The 24,205-nt window shown below is 37.4% G+C and overlaps 1 protein-coding gene across 1 annotated transcript in view; it reads left to right on the top strand.

The window, feature by feature from the left end:
- CDS1 (CDP-diacylglycerol synthase 1) overlaps positions 1-24,205 on the top strand; it is a 73,643-nt gene that overhangs the window by 36,458 nt on the left and 12,980 nt on the right. Inside the window, exons 4-8 of the mRNA XM_015138375.3 lie at positions 6,536-6,633; positions 8,337-8,476; positions 17,816-17,874; positions 19,872-19,954; positions 21,284-21,371. Coding sequence (XP_014993861.1) covers positions 6,536-6,633; positions 8,337-8,476; positions 17,816-17,874; positions 19,872-19,954; positions 21,284-21,371 — 468 coding nt within the window. The remainder of the gene's footprint in view (positions 1-6,535; positions 6,634-8,336; positions 8,477-17,815; positions 17,875-19,871; positions 19,955-21,283; positions 21,372-24,205) is intronic.

The following is a 24,205-nucleotide window of genomic DNA, read 5'->3' as shown; positions in this document are numbered from 1 at the left end:
GCAGCTCATCGCCAGCAACGGATCAAAGCTGGACGGAGAATGACTTTGATGAGATGAGAGAAGAAGGCTCCAGTCCATCAAACTTCACAGAGCTAAAGGAGGAATTACGTACCCAGCGCAAAGAAACTAAAAATCTTGAAAAAAGAGTGGAAGAATTGATAACTAGAATAATTAATGCAGAGAAGGCCATAAACGAACTGACAGAGATGAAAACCATGACATGAGAAATACGTGACAAATGCACAAGCTTCAGTAACCGACTCGATCAACTAGAAGAAAGAGTATCAGCGATTGGGATCAAATGAATGAAATGAAGCGAGAATGAAATCTAAAGAAAAAAGAAGAAAAAGAAATGAACAAAGCCTTCAAGAAGTATGGGATTATGTAAAAAGACCAAATCTACATCTGATTGGGGTGCCTGAAAGTGAGGGGGAAAATGCAACCAAGTTGGAAAACACTCTTCAGGATATCATCCAGGAGAACTTCCCCAACCTAGTAGGGCAGGCCAACATTCCAATTCAGGAAATACAGAGAACGCCACAAAGATACTCCTCGAGAAGAGCAACTCCAAGACACATAATTGCCAGATTCACCAAAGTTGAAATGAAGGAAAAAATCTTAAGGGCAACCAGAGAGAAAGGTCGGGTTACCCACAAAGGGAAGCCCATCAGACTAACAGCAGATCTCTTGGCAGAAACTCTACAAACCAGAAGAGAGTGGGGGCCAATATTCAACATTCTTAAAGAAAAGAATTTTCAACCCAGAATTTCATATCCAGCCAAACTAAGTTTCATAAGTGAAGGAGAAATAAAATCCTTTACAGATAAGCAAATGCTTAGAGATTTTGTCACCACTAGGCCTTCCTTACAAGAAACCCTGAAGGAAGCACTAAACATGGAAAGGAACAACCGGTATCAGCCATTGCAAAACCATGCCAGAATGTAAAGACCATTTAGGCTAGGAAGAAACTGCATCAACTAACGAGCAAAATAACCAGTTAATATCATAATTGCAGGATCAAGTTCACACATAACAATATTAACCTTAAATGTAAATGGACTAAATGCTCCAATTAAAAGACACAGACTGGCAAACTGGATAAAGAGTCAAGACCCATCAGTCTGCTGTATTCAGGAGACCCATCTCACATGCAGAGACATACATAGACTCAAAATAAAGGGATGGAGGAAGACCTACCAAGCAAATGGAGAACAAAAAAAAGCGGGGGTTGCAATACTAGTCTCTGATAAAACAGACTTTAAACCATCAAAGATCAAAAGAGACAAAGAAGGCCATTACATAATGGTAAAGGGATCAATTCGACAGGAAGAGCTAACTATCCTAAATATATATGCACCCAATACAGGAGCACCCAGATACATAAAGCAAGTCCTTAGAGACTTACAAAGAGACTTCGACTCCCATACAATAATAACAGGAGACTTCAACACCCCACTGTCAACATTAGATCAATGAGACAGAAAGTTAACAAGGATATCCAGGAATTGAACTCATCTCTGCAGCAAGCAGACCTAATAGACATCTACAAAACTCTCCACCCCAAATCAACAGAATATACATTCTACTCAGCACCATGTCACACTTATTCCAAAATTGACCACATAATTGGAAGTAAAGCACTCCTCAGCAAATGTACAAGAACAGAAATTATAACAAACTGTCTCTCAGACCACAGTGCAATCAAACTAGAACTCAGGACTAAGAAACTCAATCAAAACTGCTCAACTACATGGAAACTGAATAACCTGCTTCTGAATGACTACGGGGTACATAACGAAATGAAGGCAGAAATAAAGATGTTCTTTGAAACCAATGAGAACAAAGCTACAACATACCAGAAGCTCTGGGACACATTTAAAGCAGTGTGTAGAGGGAAATTTATAGCACTAAATGCCCACAAGAGAAAGCTGGAAAGATCTAAAATTGACACTCTAACATCACAATTAAAAGAACTAGAGAAGAGCAAACACATTCAAAAGCTAGCAGAAGGCAAGAAATAACTAAGATCAGAGCAGAACTGAAGGAGATAGAGACACAAAAAACCCTCCAAAAAATCAATGAATCCAGGAGTTGGTTTTTTGAAAAGATCAACAAAATTGATAGACTGCTAGCAAGACTAATAAAGAAGAAAAGAGAGAAGAATCAAATAGATGCAATAAAAAATGATAAAGGGGATATCACCACCGACCCCACAGAAATACAAACTACCATCAGAGAATACGATAAACACCTCTACGCGAATAAACTAGAAAATCTAGAAGAAATGGATAATTTCCTGGACACTTACACTCTCCCAAGACTAAACCAGGAAGAAGCTGAATTCCTGAATAGACCAATAGCAGGCTCTGAAATTGAGGCAATAATTAATAGCCTACCAACCAGAAAAAGTCCAGGACCAGATGGATTCACAGCTGAATTCTACCAGAAGTACAAGGAGGAGTTGGTACCATTCCTTCTGAAACTATTCCAATCAATAGAAAAAGAGGGAGTCCTCCCTAATTCATTTTATGAGGCCAACATCATCCTGATACCAAAGCCTGGCAGAGACACAACAGAAAAAGAGAATTTTAGACCAATATCCCTGATGAACGTCGATGCAAAAATCCTCCATAAAATACTGGCAAACCGGATCCAGCAGCACATCAAAAAGCTTATCCACCATGATCAAGTGGGCTTCGTCCCGGGATGCAAGGCTGGTTCAACATATGCAAATCAATAAACATAATCCAGCATATAAACAGAACCAAAGACAAAAACCACATGATTATCTCAATAGATGCAGAAAAGGCCTTTGACAAAATTCAACAGCCCTTCATGCTAAAAACGCTCAATAAATTCGGTATTGATGGAACGTATCTCAAAGTAATAGGAGCTATTTATGACAAACCCACAGCCAATATCATACTGAATGGGCAAAAACTGGAAGCATTCCCTTTGAAAACTGGCACAAGACAGGGTTGCCCTCTCTCACCACTCCTATTCAACATATTGTTGGAAGTTCTGGCTAGGGCAATCAGGCAAGAGAAAGAAATCAAGGGTATTCAGTTAGGAAAAGAAGAAGTCAAATTGTCCCTGTTTGCAGGTGACATGATTGTATATTTAGAAAACCCCATTGTCTCAGCCCAAAATCTCCTTAAGCTGATAAGCAACTTCAGCAAAGTCTCAGGATACAAAATTAATGTGCAAAAATCATAATCATTCTTATACACCAGTAACAGACAAACAGAGAGCCAAATCATGAATGAACTTCCATTCACAATTGCTTCAAAGAGAATGAAATACCTAGGAATCTAACTTACAAGGGATGTAAAGGACCTCTTCAAGGAGAACTACAAACCACTGCTCAGTGAAATCAAAGAGGACACAAACAAATGGAAGAACATACCATGCTCATGGATAGGAAGAATCAATATCGTGAAAATGGCCATACTGCCCAAGGTAATTTATAGATTCAGTGCCATCCCCATCAAGCTACCAATGACTTTCTTCACAGAATTGGAAAACACTGCTTTAAAGTTCATATGGAACCAAAAAAGAGCCCGCATTTCCAAGACAATCCTAAGTCAAAAGAACAAAGCTGGAGGCATCACGCTACCTGACTTCAAACTATACTACAAGGCTACAGTAACCAAAACAGCATGGTACTGGTACCAAAACAGAGCTATAGACCAATGGAAGAGAACAGAGTCCTCAGAAATAATACCACACATCTACAGCCATCTGATTTTTGATAAACCTGAGAAAAACAAGAAATGGGGAAAGGATTCCTTATTTAATAAATGGTGCTGGGAAAATTGGCTAGCCATAAGTAGAAAGCTGAAACTGGATCCTTTCCTTACTCCTTATACGAAAATTAATTCAAGATGGATTAGAGACTTAAACGTTAGACCTAATACCATAAAAACCCTAGAAGAAAACCTAGGTAATACCATTCAGGACATAGGCATGGGCAAGGACTTCATGTCTAAAACACCAAAAGCAATGGCAACAAAAGCCAAAATTGACAAATGGGATATAATTAAACTAAAGAGCTTCTGCACAGCAAAAGAAACTACCATCAGAGTGAACAGGCAACCTACAGAATGGGAGAACATATTTGCAATCTACTCATCTGACAAAGGGCTAATATCCAGAACCTACAAAGAAATCAAACAAATTTACAAGAAAAAACCAACCCCATCAAAAAGTGGGCAAAGGATATGAACAGACATTTCTCAAAAGAAGACATTCACACAGCCAATAGACACATGAAAAAATGCTCATCATCACTGGCCATCAGAGAAATGCAAATCAAAACCACAATGAGATACCATCTCACACCAGTTAGAATGGCGATCATTAAAAAGTCAGGAAACAACAGGTGCTGGAGAGGATGTGGAGAAATAGGAACACTTTTACACTGTTGGTGGGATTGTAAACTAGTTCAACCATTATGGAAAACAGTATGGCGATTCCTTAAGGATCTAGAACTAGAAGTACCATATGACCCAGCCATCCCATTACTGGGCATATACCCAAAGGATTATAAATCATTCTGCTATAAAGACACATGCACACGTTTGTTTATTGCAGCACTATTCACAATAGCAAAGACTTGGAATCAACCCAAATGTCCATCAGTGTCAGACTGGATTAAGAAAATGTGGCACATATACACCATGGAATACTATGCAGCCATAAAAAAGGATGAGTTTGTGTCCTTTGTAGGGACATGGATGTAGCTGGAAACCATCATTCTCAGCAAACTGTCACAAGAGCAGAAAACCAAACACCGCATGTTCTTACTCATAGGTGGGAACTGAACAATGAGATCACTTGGACTTGGGAAGGGGAATATCATACACTGGGGCCTATCATGGGGGGGATGGGGAGGGATTGCATTGGGAGTTATACCTGATGTAAATGATGAGTTGATGGGGGCTGACGAGTTGATGGATGCAGCACACCAGCATGGCACAAGTATACATATGTAACAAACCTGCACGTTATGCACATGTACCCTAGAACTTAAAGTATAATAATAATAATAAAATAAAATAAAATTTAAAAAAATAAAAATTTTTTTTAAAAAAGCCCTTCGGATCTGACTAACTTTGCTTTACTGTTTTATCTTAATACTAAACATTGTCTCCGTTCTTTATTTTTGTTAGAAATGACTTGATATTATATACAAATGTTATTTGAAGAAGGACCCTTGGATTTCCTCCTGTCTTTATAACACATTTATGACTTTTCGCTAAAAGTACTGTTTATGGTTTCACATACATTTCTTTATCATGTGGCTGAAAAGAGACATTTAGTTTTTAAAGTATGTGTTTGGACATGTAATCAGTATAATAGGAAAAAATAGCTTAAGAATACCCTGAATGGTAGGTTTTGGAAAACTAACTTGTGGAAATCTTAAAAGGAAATCCCAAAATATATCCTCTGACAGAGTTTGGTAAGCTTTTTCTGTTAAAGGACCAGATAGTAATATTTTAGGCTTTAAGGGGCTGCATATGTTTCAGTCACATAATCTTTGATTTTTAAATAACTCTTTAAAAAATATAAAAATCCATTCTTAGCTCAAGGACAGCATTAAAAACAAGCCCCTGGAGAGTGCTCTCTAGACAAAAAAAGTTAGTCTGCCGTATTCACAAATATTTTTACCTCTTAATTCATGACAATAAGTGTTCGACTTGCCATTTGCTCTTTGAGTCTTGAAATTGACAGGTCAAGTACTGGGTGTGATGCTACATCTTGAGAAATTACCTTCATCCAGGTTGCTGAATGCAGCAGTTTGAAGGACTACAAAATAGAACATCAAAAAGGGATTTATAAATGTAAACCCATTTAATAGGTGTGCAGTCACGACACTGTGTAAACAGAAATGCATAAACTCAGTTGACTGGCCAAAGTGGCTTCAAATGTGGAAGGTTGCTTATACTTTGCTAAGGTAGCCCAGCTTCGATTGACCAGTGAGTAGCTGGCTATGGGAGGGCTGACACAGCTGGGAGGATGAAAAGGCCATTCCAGGGTGACTGGGTAGAAAGTGTTTTAACTGTTTGTCCTGACAGTATCTTTATTACTTGCAAGTATAACAATGCATGGTTACAAGCAAACTTTCATGTATGATTTTCTTAGGGTATCTCAAGAAACATAATGGTCAGATTGGACAAAAAGATTCTCCATCTTGAGAAGGACAGTCTAAATAATGAAATAGTAATGAGGGATAAATCCTAGTCAACTGTGGCCAACCAGATTATATCCCTCAACCTTTAAACTCCAGTGCCATTCCCCACCCCGGGAAGGATCTTCCAAGCCTTTTTGAGTAAAACATTATTTTGTCCACCCCTTTGAGGCATCACTTGGTTTTAGAGACATGGAATATTGCATTTTTTTTACTGACATTTAGAATAATTAAAAATTGGTAGATTAAGATTTTTCAAATACATATGACAAATTGCTTTATTGAATAATTAAGCACAAATGTAAGCATTGAGAAATGTATGTTAATGTTTTCTCTTGGTTTCAGGTTCTGGGCATCCAAGTGAAATGCTTCCATGAAATTATCACTATAGGTTATAGAGTCTATCACTCCTATGATCTACCATGGTTTAGAACACTGAGTTGGTAAGTAAGCTTGAAACTATTTCAGATATGAAAAGTTAATTTCTGAAGTTTGTAAAGGAAGCATCTTGATCAGTCAGTATCCACTCAATTTACCCTATAGATTGATTTTAGAGAAAGATAAATAAAAATAATATAGTTGAATTTTGAAAAGAAGATCACCTTTGTCTTTCCCACTCTGATACAACTTCTTTCAGATCTCATATTTTAGTCTTTGTAGAGATATCTAATATGTGTTGAATATATACACCATTCTTGTCCTTTTTTTAAAATAAAAAACTAAACATTGTGTTGGAAACATTTTTGTATCCTTTACAATAATAATTTTAGCAAAATATTTGCATATAACCTTTTCCTTCATTTTCCTTCATTTCCTCTCAGTTGACGTGATAATATACAACATATTGTGTACACACAAATGCATGTAAAGTTAGTGACAAATCACCAAATGATATTAACATTTAAAATTTTACATCTTTTAAAACTTTTCATGTATAAATCATTGCTATCAGAACCTTGGCTAGGAAACATGATAACGTTATAGTTCATATTTAACCCAAGTGGCCATCCTTTTTAATATATTTGATTAATATCAACCAGGGAGTCAGTGTCTCATTATAGCAGATGGGGTTTAGGATGGTCAAAAAGAAGTGTCTTGATTTTGGTGAGAGCTGATTTTTCCTTGTAGCAGGTTTCTTCATGAGTGGCAAAGTATATAGGAAATGTTAGATAGGTAAAGAAATTGGAGAATAAATAAATGTAAAATCATGCAGTATTGATTCTAAGTATTAAAAAAAAGAGAAGATAAGTAAGGATGGGCTCCGGTGATTGTAGAAGGTGTCAAACAAGAGGTAAAAGATAAACTGGTATTTGAAATGAAGACAAGTTTTGGATAAAGAAGAGTTTTCTGGTTGGGGATGTAGCACCCATCAGTTTCTAGATGTGGGACAGACGTATTTATACTACCGCTGATGAGATATTCCTGGCCCTTCTGAGCAGAGGGTATTGTTTAGCGGATAGTGGGTAAATAGTTGGATTGGTAGACCAGGTTAGGCCTTGATTGCCTTACAGAGGAAGAATCCCGGCTCATTTGGAGTCCACTAGGAGCATTAGAAGAGGGGAGATGCCAGTGCGTGCAGGGCAGTGGGGAGACAGGTTGAATTACCTCTTCTTTCTTTCCTTCTTAATCTTCCTGAGGACAGGTGGGGATTTGTCTTAGGACTTCTACTATTAAAAAGCATTAGAGCTGTGAGTAGTTAGGAGTTAATTTTCATTATGAACTTAATACCTCAATATATACACCCACACATTATACATATATGCAAAGTATTAAAATCATACACACATATACACACATTATACTACACACAAAGTATTAAATTTATACACACACACGCACTGCTCCCACCTCCCAAGGGTGAAGGATTGTGTGTATGTAGTATTTTCTACATTGTTTCCTAATTATCTCTGGCATTAGATTTTCAGCTAAATAAAGGTATGATTTATATTCGGTAAATTTTTGCTAATCGATAAATTTGAAATTAAGTTTAAAACAGGAAAATAGCATTTTAGTGAAATATATCTTGAATTGGTCTTCTGAACTTGGTTTTGATCTTTGTGTCATCAGAATGTAGAAAATAATTTTGTTGAGTTTGAGGGGAAGGAAAGCTTCAAATATAGAAAAGCTAATTGTTTTTAAATTATAGGCACTTTCTATTGTGTGTAAACTACTTTTTCTATGGAGAGACTGTAGCTGATTATTTTGCTACATTTGTTCAAAGAGAAGAACAACTTCAGTTCCTCATTCGCTACCACAGATTTATATCATTTGCCCTCTATCTGGCAGGTAAGTTAAGGAATATTCTGTATTGATATGTAGCTAACACATTTTCCATGTTTATTTTTATTTCTGTTATTTAAATTCGTAATTTTTTGGTTACATTTTATTCTAGCCTCTCTTTTTCATTGTTTCTCATGTATAAAGCTATTTCTTTCATCATGTTCTTAAATAGCAATTACTCCCTTATAGTGGGTTTAAAAAGTGCTTATTAAGAATCACTCCAGGCCGGACTCTGTGGTTCACACCTGTAATGCCAGTACTTTGGAAGGCTGAGGTGGGCGAAACACCCGAGGTCGGGAATTTGAGACCATCCTGACCAATATGAAGAATCATGACGCTGCACTCCAGCCTGGGCGACAGTGCGAGACTCCATCTGAAAATAATAATAATAAAAAAAGAACAATTGTGGTTAATTAAAACATAAATCATTTATATCATTAATATATGCATATTAGTTTTCAAACTGAATTTCAAAATAATTATGATGTAAACAGCAACCCTGCACCACACCACTTTGAGATTTTTTCCTTTTTTCTAAGTAATAGGCCTATTTCTTAGTTTAGGCATTATCTATTGACTTCCTGTTATAACCTACCTCACTTCTTCATACTCAGTTTTTTTATAGTCACAGTTTGCATTAAGTAGGTACTTAAAATATCACTTCCTATAGAACCAAATAGTATCTATGATTACATTTCCTTCTTTTACTACTTTTTGTTTTTCCTGAACTGAGTAACTGCCTCACCTTCTCTTTCCCATATTTGCTGATTTCAGTGTAGAGATCTTTAATTTTTCCTTCAGGTTTGCCCCATGTCTGTTGGTAGTATTTTCAGATGTTTACACAAGTCAGATAGTATATCAATTGCCTTTTTTCCTGGAGACTTCTATGCCAGAGACCTCTGCATTCCAGTTCCTGTGTGAGCTGGCTGCATTTGGGCCCACTGCTGAGCTGTGCTCATGATTTGAGCCCATTTCTTCCATCCCAGGTCTTCCATCTCTTGGTTAACACCCTCACTTTGCTGAAGCATGGCCTGCTGTAGTTTCTTATGAAATGATGTGTAGAAGGTAGATGTCTTATGTTTGTGCATTTCTAAAGATACCTTTGGTCTGTTCTCACAGCTGATTGCTTTGGCTAGGGCTCACACTTATTGTTAGACTTTTACTTAATAATCCAAGTCAGAAGCCTAGGCCTCAGTCTTGCCTTCCACCAGGCCTTTTCTCCTTAGTGTCTCTAGAAAATATGTTTAGGCACTTGTAATTTCTTAGGTCTACTAACAGTTTTCTATCTGTTTTCTAGCTTCCAAATTTTGTAGACATGTGTCTTCTTTTCTCCTTGACCTTTCTTCAGTTTTCTCTGTTCTCGTGGGGCTTCCCCTTAATTTCTTTTAATGTTATTTTGCAGGGACACCAGGATGGAATACAAACTGTCATTTAAAAACAAAAAGCCTTAACTAGTTTTGTTTTTCCCTTGGCTTAGAACAATTTGTTATTTTTGCTCACAGTCCTGCGGCTTGGCAGGCTTAACTGAGCAGTTCTAACCCCAGGCCTCTCACGTGGTTGCCGTGAGACAGAGGCCGGTGCTCATGTCTTAAGTGTGCTGGACATCAAAGATGGCTCCTTTTCATGACTGCAGTTCGTGCCGCTTGCTGACTTGGGCACTGACCTGTGGCCCCTCCATGTGGCTGGGATGGGACAGGCACCCTGGGTTCTGAATGGGGAGCATGCCAGGAGCCAGGTGTTTCAAGAGGCCTAAACTAGTGTTTTTTTTTTGTTTTGTTTTTGTTTTTTAATGAAAATATATGCCCATGATAAAAATTGAGACTAGAAAGGAGTATTTGATGAAACTTCTCTCCACCTCAGGGCCTTACTTACAATATCTGGAGGCTTACTACTGTTATTCCAGAAATTGTCTGAGTATTCCAGCTTTTATGTGTACATCCCCCTTCCCTTTTTCTTATACAAGTAAGAGTATCTCTTCTGTACCATTTTTCACTTCATACATTAATAGCTTATAGATGGATTTATATTGGCACATCTACACCTATCATTGTATCCATATCTGCAGTTACATCTATATTGATATACAGCAATAGCTGAGAGGTAGAATGTCGGCATATAAGGTGATTACTGTTTTCCCCTTTGGTTTGCTATAATTTATGCTTGAGAATAACATCTCAATTGAGTGTGGACCAATAGTGTAATTCATTTTCTTTGTTGTTTCTTTATATATTTTGTCTTTGATTATCGCCTCCCAGCCAGCCCCTTTTTAGTAATTCTTTGTTTCATGTATGACTTTTGGACTCTACTTCTATAAAAATACAATCTGTGTTTCATCTTTTTTTTTTTTTTTTTTTTTTTAAAACAGAGTCTCACTCTGTTGCCCAGGCTGGAGTGCAGTGGCACTATCTCGGCTCATGGCAACCTCCGCCTCCTGGGTTCAGATGATTCTCCTGCCTCAGCCTCCCAAGTAACTAGGACTACAGGCATGTGTTACTGCACCTGGCTAATTTTTGTGTTTTTAGTAGAGATGGAGTTTCACTATGTTGCTCAGGTTGGTGTCTAACTCCTGGGCTCAAGTGATCCCCCTGCCTTGGTCTCCCAAAGTGCTGGGGTTATGGTCATGAGCCACCATGTCTGGCCTGGTATTTCTTCATTTTTCTAACAGTATACTTATTTCTACCATAGACATATTTTACCATTTCTTATTTTACACTCAGAATCACAGAAACTTACTGAAAGTCTTTAAAGTCATTCTTTGAGCAAACATTTGAGTGTTTTTCAAATGCTAGGTACTGTGAATGATGTTGAGGATATAAAGGGAAATGAAACGATTGTGTGCCTTCCAGGGTCTTGAAGCTGGTGAGATGTGAGTCTTTTAGTTCATTGCTGAAATGTGAACAATTTCTGGCAGGAGCATGAAGAAGAGGAAGGAAGGCCATGGAGGGCCTTTGAGAAGAGATGACAGGTTTCATGAAAAGGAAAGAGCAAGCAGGCAGTTGCCAGGTATCAGATAGTAGAAAAGTCCATTCCAGGCAGAGGAACAGCTGTGCAGGCATGAGAATGAGAAAGGATTGCATGTTTTGGGTTCATGGAGGCATGGAAGGTAGGCAGGAGCCACATCTTGAGAAAATTTGTATGTCATAGGAAGGGTTTGGACTTTATATCTGGGAAAACATTGGAGGATTTTAAGCTAAGAAATGATGTAACCAGACTTGTAATTAAATGAAGTAGGTTGGGAGACATTATCAGGCAGACTAGATAGGAAGCTACTAAATGTAGTAAGGACCTAAACTCTTCCGGTGTGTAGTTAATACTAAATGAGTAATAAGTTAGAAAATAAAAATACTACAGGCTGATCGTAGAACCCAACTGCTATTTTATGACAGTCTATGAAAAGTTGTTTATATATCACAGGTTATTGGCTTAAAATGCACATCTTTGTTGAGATAATTGCATGTTCACATGCAGTTGTAAGAAATAATAGATCTTTTTACACTTTGCTCGGTTATCATCAATAATAGTATTTTGCAAAACTATAGTACATCACACCAGGATATTGACATCATTATAGTCACACAAATGTACTTTTTGTTTGTTATTTTGAGATAGGATGTCACTGTTTTCCCAGGCTGGTCTTGAATTCCTGGACTCAACTTACCCTTCGGCCTCAGATTCCTTGGTAGCTGGGATTACAGGCGTGTATTACCATGCCCCGCTCTATAGGTCTACTTTAAAAATGCAGCCTCATAGTAAGCTAGGAGCTACTCAGTTAAATGGTGTAACTTCCAGTATAAAACAGGCATAGAATACTTGAATACTATATGTCTATTATCATTTTAAGGGTGGCCTAAAAATGGCTCGGTTAGACCAAAAGCACCCATGGTGTACCTCTCTTGTTTGTTTAATTCCCAGAGCGCAGTGCAGGACTGGCATTGAGGGTCCGACTCTGTATTTGTTGGATAAAGGATTAAAAGGCTGAGAACATGCACATCCACACACAGTGCTTCTTAATTATATTTTCTTAGTATCAGTGTTTTGTTTGCTGAGTCTTGAGGCCTTAGTGGCTACTTTTGAAGTGCTTAGCAACATTTGTGAGCTTAGTCCAGCAAATGGAGTTAAGCTTTGAAACAGGACTATGGAAACAGAGAGTGTGCTAACATTGAGATATTTGTACCTTTCTTTCAAATTATGCTGTGGATATCTTTGGAAGTCTTTTTCTTAAACAATATTCCAAGGGCCCTGTGAAAATTTTAGTTCTATTATAGTGGTCAAATGACTTCAGAAAATGTATGTCTTACCAGATTTAAAAAGCAGAGACAGTTCAAACTACTTCATTGACATTGAATTTTATTTAAATAAAATATAGGTATCTCCAATTCTGACCCCTCATGTCATGCAATTACATGGTTAGCAGTGATATGTTGACAAACTTAAGGTGTTTGACCCGTAATATCATCACCTTACATTTCTTTATTCAACTATAGTGATGTGCATATTATGTTTAATAAATTATTTTTTGCTTGTATTTGTGCATGCATAGCTATTTTGATTTCTTTAAAATTCTTAGGGAGATAATATGACTTGAATGTAATGCTTTCAGTTCAAGAAAATTGATGGACATACAAAACTAAGTTATAGCCAAAATTAATGCATAATTAAGATATTTTCCCCAAACATCCTGAGTATCTTTTATATCAGAGGATATTAATGAAATCTTTAGAAAAATGTCACAAATAATTCACAAAAGACTGTCTCTCCAAAACTACTTAAAATTTCTGAATTAAAGACTACTAAACTCTATATACATGCTAGTACTGGTTCTAAACCTTAGACTAACCATTCAGATTAATAGAAAACTTTTTAAAATGTTTAACCAATATGATGATTGGTTTGTATGGTAATCTCTACAATGCATATTCGTTTAAAACTTTTTCAGAACAACTCAGTTGTAGCCTGGTGTCTGAATCAAGGCACACAATGCTTTTTTAATTTGATGCTAGAATAAAGGCACACAATGCTTATTTAATTTGATGCTAGAAAGTTTTGATGGTTTAGGCAAGTATAATGAAGAATATAACCAAGTGAAAGAATGGGGGATGAGTCGGAAGCTCTAGTATTCAATCTTGGGCCCATCCTACTGTCTGTTTTTTGAATTAAGGGCTATATGTTTACTAAATTTTGACTAATCATCAATGGTAAATTTAAAAAACAACTTTATTTTCATTTGTTTTCGGTGTCTTCAACAAGAGTAAGAGCTCCTGAATGGCAGTGCCTATCTTATTCATTTTTGCATCTTGTTTCTGGCATATCAAAGGTGCTTAATAAATATTTTTTATCTATTTTTCTGAAATTTCCTCTGTCTCATCTGTTGGGCTTTTCAGTATCTTGTGTTTTTTCCTTTACTTTTCCTGACCCCCTTAAAAATCTTCATCCTCTTTTTCTTTTTTACATGAATTTTTTAAGAGATGGTGACTTGCTCTGTGGTCCAGGCTGGATGGAGTATAGTAGCTTGATCATAGCTCACTGCAGTCTCAAACTCCTGGGCTCAAGTGATCCTCCAGCCTCAGCCTCCCAAGTAGCTGGGACTGTAGGTATGTGCCGTCCTGCCCAGCTAATTTTTACTTTTATTTCATAGAGACAGGATCCTGCTGTGTTGCACAGGCTGGTCTTGAACTCATGGCCTCAAGCCGTCCTCCTTCCTTGGCCTCCCAGGGTGTTGGGATTAAAGGCATAGGACACTGCACCTGGATTCTCTTGTTTTTTTTTTTTTTTTGAGACGGAGTCTCGCTGTGTCGCCCAGGCTGGAGTGCAGTGGCGCGATCTCGGCTCACTGCAAGCTCTGCCTCCTGGGTTCACGCCATTCTCCTGCCTCAGCCTCCCAAGTACGCGGGACTACAGGCACCCGCCACCACACCTGGCTAATTTTGTTTTGTATTTTTTAGTAGAGACGGGGTTTCACAGTGTTAGCCAGGATGGCCTCGATCTCCTGACCTCGTGATCCACCCGCCTCGGCCTCGCAAAGTGCTGGGATTACAGGCATGAGCCACCACGCCCGGCCTCTTGTTCTTTTGGGATATACCTCTCTTTAGTTTGTTGGGTAACTGGTTCTGCTTAATCGCTGGAGAACTCTTTGTTGCTGGGCAACGAGATATACGTATCTTTGTATTGAGAACACCAGGCACAATACTATGTAGATAAATAATAAGTATAACTTTTATATAAAGAACTATATATTAGGATGCCTTTTCAGTACTTTTATTTATAGTACTATAACACATTCTGTGGTTTTAATTTAGAAATATACAGGCCGGGCGCAGTGGCTCACACCTGTAATCCCAGCACTTTGGGAGGCCGAGGCAGGCGGATCACAAGGTCGGGAGATCGAGACCATCTTGGCTAACACAGTGAAACTCTGTCTCTACTAAAAATACAAAAAATTAGCCAGACTTGCTGGCAGGCACCTGTAGTCCCAGCTACTCAGGAGGCTGAGGCAGGAGAATGGCGTGAACCTGGGAGGCGGAGCTTGCTGTGAGCCTAGATCACGCCACTGCACTCCAGCCTGGGCGACAGAGTGAGACTCTGTCTCCAAAAAAAAAAAAAAAAAAAAAAGAGAAATAGTCATGCAAGCATTCTTTGTTAACAATCGGGAAAAAAAATGAAACTATGGATCCAAGTGTACAAAAAGTGATCCTTTCCACAGGTTTATTAAAATATAAATATATTTTTAAGTATTGAAACATAAAATGTTAATATGTCCATATAGTTGTGAATGAGAAAGATTAAGTTCATATGTTTCTTTTTTACAATGTTTTTCTTTAAAAATTAGTACAGTTGGCCCTCCTATATCCATGGGTTTTGCATCCCTGGAGTCAACCAACTGTGACTCCAACCAAATATTCTGGAAAAAAAAAAAGCAACACAATGGATAATTGTGTCTTTACTGAACATGTATAGACTTGTTTCTTGTCATCATTCCCTGAAAAATACAGTCTAACAACTATTTATATAGAATTTACATTGTATTAGGAATTATAAGTAATGTAGAAATGATTTAAGATGCACAGGAGGATGTAAGTAGGTTAGATGCAAATACTATAGCATTTGATAGGAGAGACTTGAGCATCCATGGATTTTTGTCCTTTGGGGATCCTGCAGCCAATCACCCAGGGATAATGAGAGATGACTATAGTTAGCCTTAGCTATGCTAGGAAAACACTGTATACCTCCCCCTTCCTCCAAGTCAGAGAACTGTATTACTTTACTGTATCTAGGAATCAGACAATTCTATCACATAGGCAAAACTGGATCAGGTAAACGTGAGTTGCCAAGGTTGTCCTGGATAAAATGTCCATTAGGAAAATGTTAAATGATTCTACCGGTAATTGTGTTTGAAGAAATGTAAGTAAGGGTGAATGGTGTTATAATTTCAAGAAAGAGAAAATCATATATTTTGGAGTAGTATTTGTGAATAGATAATTTATAGTTAATGATATTGGGAAGTTCCCAAGGCTGTGCTGGGAGAGTCAAGGGGTCTGTTTGGACAGAAAACACTGTTCCTGTCTTGTGTCTCTGCTTTGCCCTTACCCATTGGCCTTTGAACCGAGTCCAGTCCGCGTTCACCTTTAACTATGGATCAGTGGCAAAAAACAGCATAGAAGTCATTACTTGAGCTTCAAGATAAGTTTATCTGCTGTAGAAGAACAACTCAAAAGCAGGAATTTTTAAAGGAATCTTTTATACAATTGGCAATTTTGATGCCATTAATTTCATGTTTTAGTATCTCTCTCTCTCATTCTTTCCCTCTTTCTCTCAATAAAGTGACATATTGGCTTTCATTTGTGCCTCCACTCAGAAAATGTGTCCATATTGCTTGTGCAGGCCAGTTAGTTGGATTACCTCATAGATGACAAATAGGAGGTGAGATAGGATTGGGCTCAGTATTCGTTCTCTTCATTTTGTCATGGTCCTTTCTGCTTTGACATTTCAAATTGATCATCGAAAGTCGTGAAAGGCAGCTGCTGTTGGATTCTTTGCTTGGTAAGAGTAGTACCCTTGTTTACTCTACTGGTAGAATTGCCTCGGTAAGTATAACTTGGATGTACAAAGTCTAGTATTTATTTTATGTAGAATTGATCAACTGAAAATTCAATTTCTCTCTTGGAGAACTCACTCTTTAAAGATACTGCAGAGGCTAGGTACAGTGGCTCACACTTGTAATCTTGATACTTTGGGAGGCCAAGGTGGGAGGATCACTTGAGGCCAGGAGTTCAAGGCTGCAGTGAGCTGTGATTGTGCCATTGCACTCCAGGCTGGGCCACAGAGCGATACCTTGACTCAAAAAAGAAAAAAAGAGATGTTGCAGAATAGAATGCATACATAGCCATTTATCTGAAATTAAATTTGGTTTATGTATTTTTCGATATCTACCTCTGTAAAATAAACCTATCTTTAGAAGTTTACTGGTATTTTTGGCAAGAAGTGATTCATATTGCCTCCCATTATTTTAGTGTGTGATTATTAGATTTCACTTAATTGGTTAGAATTTAATAAATTTTCATTGTAATAAATTTGTAAAATGTAAACATAAATACAAATACTGTTTGTAAATCTTTACATTATTAAGAGTATTACATTTTACTATAATTATTGTGTGCTTTTGAGAAATTGCAAATTGCTCTTAACCTTAATTTTGCTGATTTTGGTTTATGGAACCATGGGACTCTTAGGGGTCAATTGTATTTGAGTGTTTATTTTCTAGCCCTGTGATCTTCAGTAAATTAATAAAGCCTTTTTTGCATTTTTCCTCATCTGTAAAATGGAGCTAATAATGAGTATGTTATAGGGATTTGGAAAGGATTGATAATAAAGGATTAATTATCATTAATGATTAAATGCTTAGATAAGAGCCTAGAAATAGTAAGCATTCAACAGACTTCAGCTGCTATAATAGTTATTATTCATTTTTCTATTATGTAGAGATTGAAAACATTCTGTACATATACTTGATGCATTGTTATAGCAAATAAATACTATTTAATTTAAATTTAAGATCTGTTTTCCATGCCCACATATTAACAAGGGATTAATTAATTAAATTAATGCAGAGGATGTTTATTGAATTTGTGCCACGGAATATATATTAGGCACTTTGGAGAGTACAAGATTGTTTCCCTCAAAAAACTTACTTAAAATGCTTAATGTAAGATAGTAGGAGAGATGGCATCTGAGTAAGTGGCTAAAATACGCATAGCTGTGATATAGGACATTGGTTTATTTGGGCTCAGGGAATCTTAACCCTTTGTACCAAATTGTACTACGAGCACGTGTTTTTTTGTTCTTGAACAGGTTTCTGCATGTTTGTACTCAGTTTGGTGAAGAAACATTATCGTCTGCAGTTTTATATGGTGTGTATTAACTATTATTCCTTAGTCATTATCTGTGATAAAAACCCTTAACTTTTTTTTTCTGTAGTGAGAAGATACAGTCTAATCTACTAGCTGTTGTTTTGCATGAATGTGAGGGATATTTGGATTTCAGATGATCATTAAATGTAAACTATTAAAGTTGAGAAGTTTGTGAGGATTTTAAAATTTTAACTGTTTTCAAAGTTTACTGAGAACTTTTTCTTTGAATATTTTCAAATGGTGTAAAATTAAAGTTTTTGGGTTCCTTAAATATGTAGAAATTTGAAGAATTTCTTACTCCTGGACAGTTACTAAGTCTGGGAAGCATCTGTCATATTGTTCTATGAAAGTAACTATGTTTACTTGCACTTGGCGTGAGCATAAAGCAGCAGAGCATGTATGATCTTGGTGGTCATGGTTAGTCATAGAATTGTGTAATTCTTTCTGGCATAAGATGTTTTGTTCAATGTACCAAAGCCTGTCTTAAGAAATGTATCACTTTACATATGAACTTTTCTTATTTTCTTAAACTGTAGCTAGTAAGACTGTGCAATGCAATGTAGTATTAAGATCTGTAAATTCATGTAATAGTGAGGCTTATTTTGGACTTGGAATATTGTTTCTGTTCTTTATGCTTAGCTTTTCTCCATTAAGACATTCTGCTGAACATAATTGCTGGGAAATCGTGTTTCTTATAGTTCTTATTTCAGGGGATCTGAGCATGAAGAGTAAAATTCTGAGTGAATTTTATGTAGAAACAAGACACGTAAAAGTAATAGAATATCCAGTGAAAATATAAATGGCATCTGTTGGAAAAAAATTAATTATGCATTTTTAAACAATCAGGGTAAAAGAGAATTGGATCTTTTAAGCAGATAAAAATCGAATAAAATAAAGCAACCATTATCATATGGTTGCTTAAATGGGAAACAGGTTTATTAAGAATAAATCAAAAGGCCAAGCACCGATGGCTCATGCCTGTGATCCCAACACTTTGGGAGGCCAAGGCAGGCAGATGCCTTGAGCCCAGGAGTTTGAGACCAGTCTGGGCAACATGGCAAAACCCCATTTCTACAAAAAATAGGAAAATCAGACGGGCATGGTGGCACGCACCTGTAGTCCCAGCTACTGGGGAGGCTGAGGCAGAAGGATCACTTGAACCTGGGAGGTCAAGGCTGCAGTGAGCTGTGATCACACCACTGCACGCCAGCCTGGGTGACAGAGTGAGACCCTGTCTCAAGGGCAGGGGTCCGGGGAGAATAAATCAAACTCTTTAAGAATTTTTAAAAGTAATTTTATGAATTTCAATCAAAATTATAAGACTAGTACATGGAAACCTTGGCTTCTTTTGTTTATATTCTACCCATATTGTTGATTGTGTTAAAAGTGGCCATCTTTCAGGCTAGCTAGAATTGGTAAAACACAAAGGTCTTTAAAAATTTGGAATTGAATACTGTCATTGAACAGACCTGTCGCGATCACCCTTCAAGTATGAAAGATAGAGTTTAAGGGCAGTTGAACCCTGCTGGTTTGAATAATTTAAAGTTGGAAATAACTCTTTATGGGAAAAAGTTACCATAATAAACTCTGAAAGAAAAGGAATTTTTAGCATTTTTTAATAACCGCAGAATGCAGCCAGAGTAAAATGCTCCCCTTTAAATGCTAAAACAACAGAAATCTCTCATTATCACTTAAATCTAATGATTCAAGATAATGGTTTATGTTTTATAAGTTTTAAAATTTAGTACTATATCTATTATTAGAATTCTATTTGTATGTAAATTAAGGTTACTTTGTTAAGTGTTTTCATTATTTTAAGGTTCCAGTAGGCAACAAAAGGAACATAATTTACTAACGGTGTTTATTTTATATGACTCTAACGTATGCATTTTGACCAAAAGTCATGGTAGAAATTTGCGTTTCAAAATCGCTGTTGCTTCTTCAGCTGCACTGATCAGTTATGTTCACTAATTTTTGTATTGTTGGGCTATTAACAGTTCGCATGGACTCATGTCACTTTATTGATAACTGTCACTCAGTCACACCTTGTCATCCAAAATCTGTTTGAAGGCATGATATGGTAAGGCAACAGAAATATGCTGCTTAATAAATATGTCTTAGCACTTTTATAGCTCTTTAACATTGGACAATGTCTTGCAGATTTCTACTAAAATATGCTGTTTGTTGTTCCTATTCCATTAAACTATCTTACTGAGTTTTGCTTACTATTTGACATCTAAAGACAAAATGCTTCATTAACAACTGGATACCATTCTTATTCAGGTTCCAAATATAGGAAGTTTCCATAAAAGACCCAAACAATTAATTACATTTTCAGGTGTTAATAAATCCTAATGTGACTTGTCACAAAAGATAGACTTTAAATACAATATTTATTAAGATATTATTTACATAGAATGCCAAAAAATATAAAGCTTTGCCTGTTAGTAACTACTGGGAAGAAATGCATGTTTTTCTAGGTGAAAGGCAGGTAGGCTTTTTCCTTTGCTCCTGTGTAGGAGTGGGTTTCCAGATTGTAGAAGTTAATTGCTCTATGGCAGTGGCTTGCATATTCAGAATGCATTTTTGTTAGGTAAAAATCATAAAACTTATTACTTAAAAATTAGTTGGAATGGAGAAAAAGCTTAAGATTTAGAAAAAGGGACCATATTTTTCCTACATTCATTTTAAACTCATTAATTAAAATCTTTTACAGTTGATGGGGTTTGTCAAGATAAATTGTATTCCCTTGACAGCTTTATGCCTTTTTAGCAAGGGTGTGGGTGTGTCTGTATGTCTGTGTGTCTCTGTGTGTATGTGTGTGTGTAAGTAATTGGAATCATTTTAAGATTGTCTTTAATGTATTATGCAGACTTTTCATTGATGGGGCAGTTACTGAAGTAAGTAGGTTCTGCACATTCAGTAGGGTTTACTGAAATCATAAGCTAAGATATAATTAAAAATAATTGAGAATACGTATTAAGAACTCGATATAAATTTATCAGGTTATGCTCTGTCTAAAGAAATGACTCATTTTCGTATTAAAAGGCTGGTTTTCTTAAGATTAGCTTTCAGCCTGCCTTTTATTTTTTATTATAACATGTTCCTCATAAAGCTAAAATGAAAACATCCCTAACTGTAGAAATCAATAATTTAATATTTTCCTTAGCAGTATTTTCCTAGCGTGTTAGTTTATTTTTAGATTTTGCTCTGTTTAAATTGGTAAGTGGGCAAATTTGGTTGATATTTATCATTTCTACTGTTTTGGCAAGTGTTACGTTCTGGCTAGGCTGCAGTGCAATCCAAAGGGTTATTCTGATAGCTCATTATGAATCGTAATCTGTGCGAATATTTGCCACTTACTCACGTGAACTTTTTCCTGCTGACTTTTTTTTTTTTTTTAAAACAGGTTCCTTGTTCCAATATCAAGTGTTATCTGCAATGACATAACTGCTTACCTTTTTGGATTTTTTTTTGGGAGAACTCCATTAATTAAGGTAATGGAAAAATTTTATAAGCAAGCCACTATATAACCTTAAAGATTAGCCACTGGAGGACATTTCCAACAACTTGTGCTGTTGTGCATCTTTTATTTCCGAGGTGCTTTGATTTTCCTTAGCTGCACGGTACAGAAGCAGCAAGTCATATTTCTCAGTACTTCCTTCTGGGTTCTTCATCGGTTCTTCTGTTGGCTCCTCAGTAAGGGCCTGACTCCATCAGTTGTCCTTCCTTCCTTCTTTCCTTCCTTCCCTCCTTCCCTCCTTTTTGTCTTTCTTTTCTTTCTTCATGTGGCTTCTTTTCTTTTCAGGAGATGGGGCCTTGCTTTGCCACCCAGGCTGGAGTACAGTGGTGTTATCATGGTTCACTGAACCTTCCACCTCCGAGGCTCTAGCAATCCCCCCACCTCAGCCTCCCGGGTAGCTGGGGCTTCAGGTTCATGCCACCACACCCAGCTAATTTTTGTATTTTTTGTAGAGATAGAGTCTTGCCATGTTGTTCGGGCTTGTCTCAAACTCCTGGGCTCAAGCTGTCTGCCCATTCCAGCCTCCCAAAGTACTGGGATGAAAGGCCTGAGCCACCGCCCCTCGGCTCTGTGGCTTCTTTTTCTTGGCCATTGGTGCAGTTCTTCTTTATCTTCCTTTCCAGCAGGCCTATACACAAGCCTTTTCCTTGACTCTCCTCTCCCTTCAACCTGTAGCCTCACCTGTCCCCTTCTTTGCCAAACTTTCTAAAAGAGATTATACAATACCACCTTCACATCCTCATATCCATTTGTGGGACTTTTTATATCCAAACTCATATCAAAAGATTTTGGGGCCCTACAATAAAATACTAATAAAATACAAATAATAATGAAAGGGAAAGGAAAATACACCTGAGTAGGCCATGTTGTTTTGCTATGGAATTGGTTCTATTTATGGGCAATGGAGGTAAAGAAGGAAATGAACTAAATTATATAGTTCTCATTCGGGAGAAGAAATAAACTAATTCCTCATGGAAATCAAATCATTTTCTAGAACTGATTTCTTCTAAAAGAGCTCTTATTTATTTTTATTTTTTGTTTTTATTTGTTTTTGGAGACAGCGTCTCGCCCTGTCACCCAGGCTGGAGTACAGTGGTGCAATCTGGGTTCACTGCAACCTCCGCCTCCTGGCTTCAAGTGATTCTCCTGCCTCAGCCTCTCAAGTATCTGGGATTACTGGCGTCTGCCACTATGCCTAATTTTAGTATTTTTAGTAGAGACAGGGTTTCACCATGTTGGCGAGGCTGGTCTAGAACTCCTGACCTCGAGTGATCTGCCCACCTTGACCTCCCAAAGTGCTGGGATTACAGGCATGAGCCACCGCACCTGGCCTAAAAGAGCATTTCATGTTGGAGTTTCAGATAAGATTCACACAATTCACATTATTGGTCAAAGTTTTTAATAATGTTCTGACAGACATATTATTACTTGGCTGTTTTGATATTATTATATGAAGGCAGTTTTGGAAGGACTGAGACAATTGTTCAGATATAAAGCCTTCTGTTGGTTCAGAGTGGTATGAGGGTAGTTTTGCATTACCAGAGGAATTTGTGGACTGCCTGTTCTTCCAAAAACCTCTGTAAACTCTACCCTTCTTGGGGAGGAGCTCACAGAGAGCATCTGCTAAGAGCATCAGCACACAGAGAGCGTTGGGCTGAGCTGTATAAGGATACTGGTAAGCAAGCTGTATATTTTTAAAACGTTTCTAAAGCTACTCCAGAGCACATGATTTATGTATTCAAGAGTTATACCCAGACTGAGAATTTTTCGGCTTGGGAAGCTGTATTAGTTCATTCTCACACTGCTATAAAGAAATGCCTGAGCTTTAAGTCGCTCATGGTTCTGCAGGCTGTACAGGAAGCATGGCTGGGGAGGCCTCAGGAAACTTACAATCTTGGTGGAAGGGGAAGCAGGCACATCTTACATGGTCAGAGCAGGAGAAAGAGGGAGAGTGAGGAGGTGCCACAAACTTTTCGACAACCAGATATCATGAGAACTCATGGGACAGCAGTAGGAGAATGATGCTTAACCATTAGAAACCGCTTCCCTGATCCAGTCACCTCCCACCAGGCCCCACCTCTGACACTGAGGATTACAAGTTGACATGACATTTGGGTGGAGACACAGATCCAAACCATATCAGAAGCCTTCAAAAAGGCTGTTATAGCTGTGGAAGAATCTTAGCAACTGATTTTGAACACAGCCTTCTAGTGAATTTATCAGGCTGGGTTAGTCGTATAATATACTTAGATAATTGAACAATTAACCCCTAAATCTATATGATAGGCATCAATTTAATTTGATAAGCTATCTTTACAGTAATCAGCACTTTTGAATTTGAGTCTGCTCCTCCTGCATGGCAGTGATAGTGAATTACCCTAGGAGAAGGTATGTCTGTCCCTTCTCTGTGGCAGAATTGTTATCAGATTTGTCAGGAAACGATTTCTGCCAACTGTTTTGCTTTGGGGCTCTATGAATATCAGGACAAGAAGTCTGTGAAGAGCTCCTATAGGTTAACCCATAACCCATTTTAATTTCCAGAGACTTCATTCTGATATTTGGTTTCTGTCCCTCATTAATGACCTGATAACCAAATCCCCCCACACATCTCTTTATCTCCCCTGGGCAACAACTTTCACCTTCTATTCCTGAATCTTTTCCTTCTGCCCCGACACCACTAACTTCTAGATTTTTTTCCGGATTTCTCTCCATGAATGGTCCATTGACTGGGCCGCAATAGCCTGAATCCAACACAAACAATATCTCTTCTTTGAAGTACATGTTCCTATCTTCTTGGAGATGGACATA

The sequence above is a fragment of the Macaca mulatta genome, chromosome 5, assembly GCF_049350105.2.
Source record: "Macaca mulatta isolate MMU2019108-1 chromosome 5, T2T-MMU8v2.0, whole genome shotgun sequence".
NCBI lineage: Eukaryota > Metazoa > Chordata > Mammalia > Primates > Cercopithecidae > Macaca > Macaca mulatta.
The sequence above is the reverse complement of the archived record's forward strand: the minus strand, read 5'-3'. Positions and strand labels throughout refer to the sequence as shown.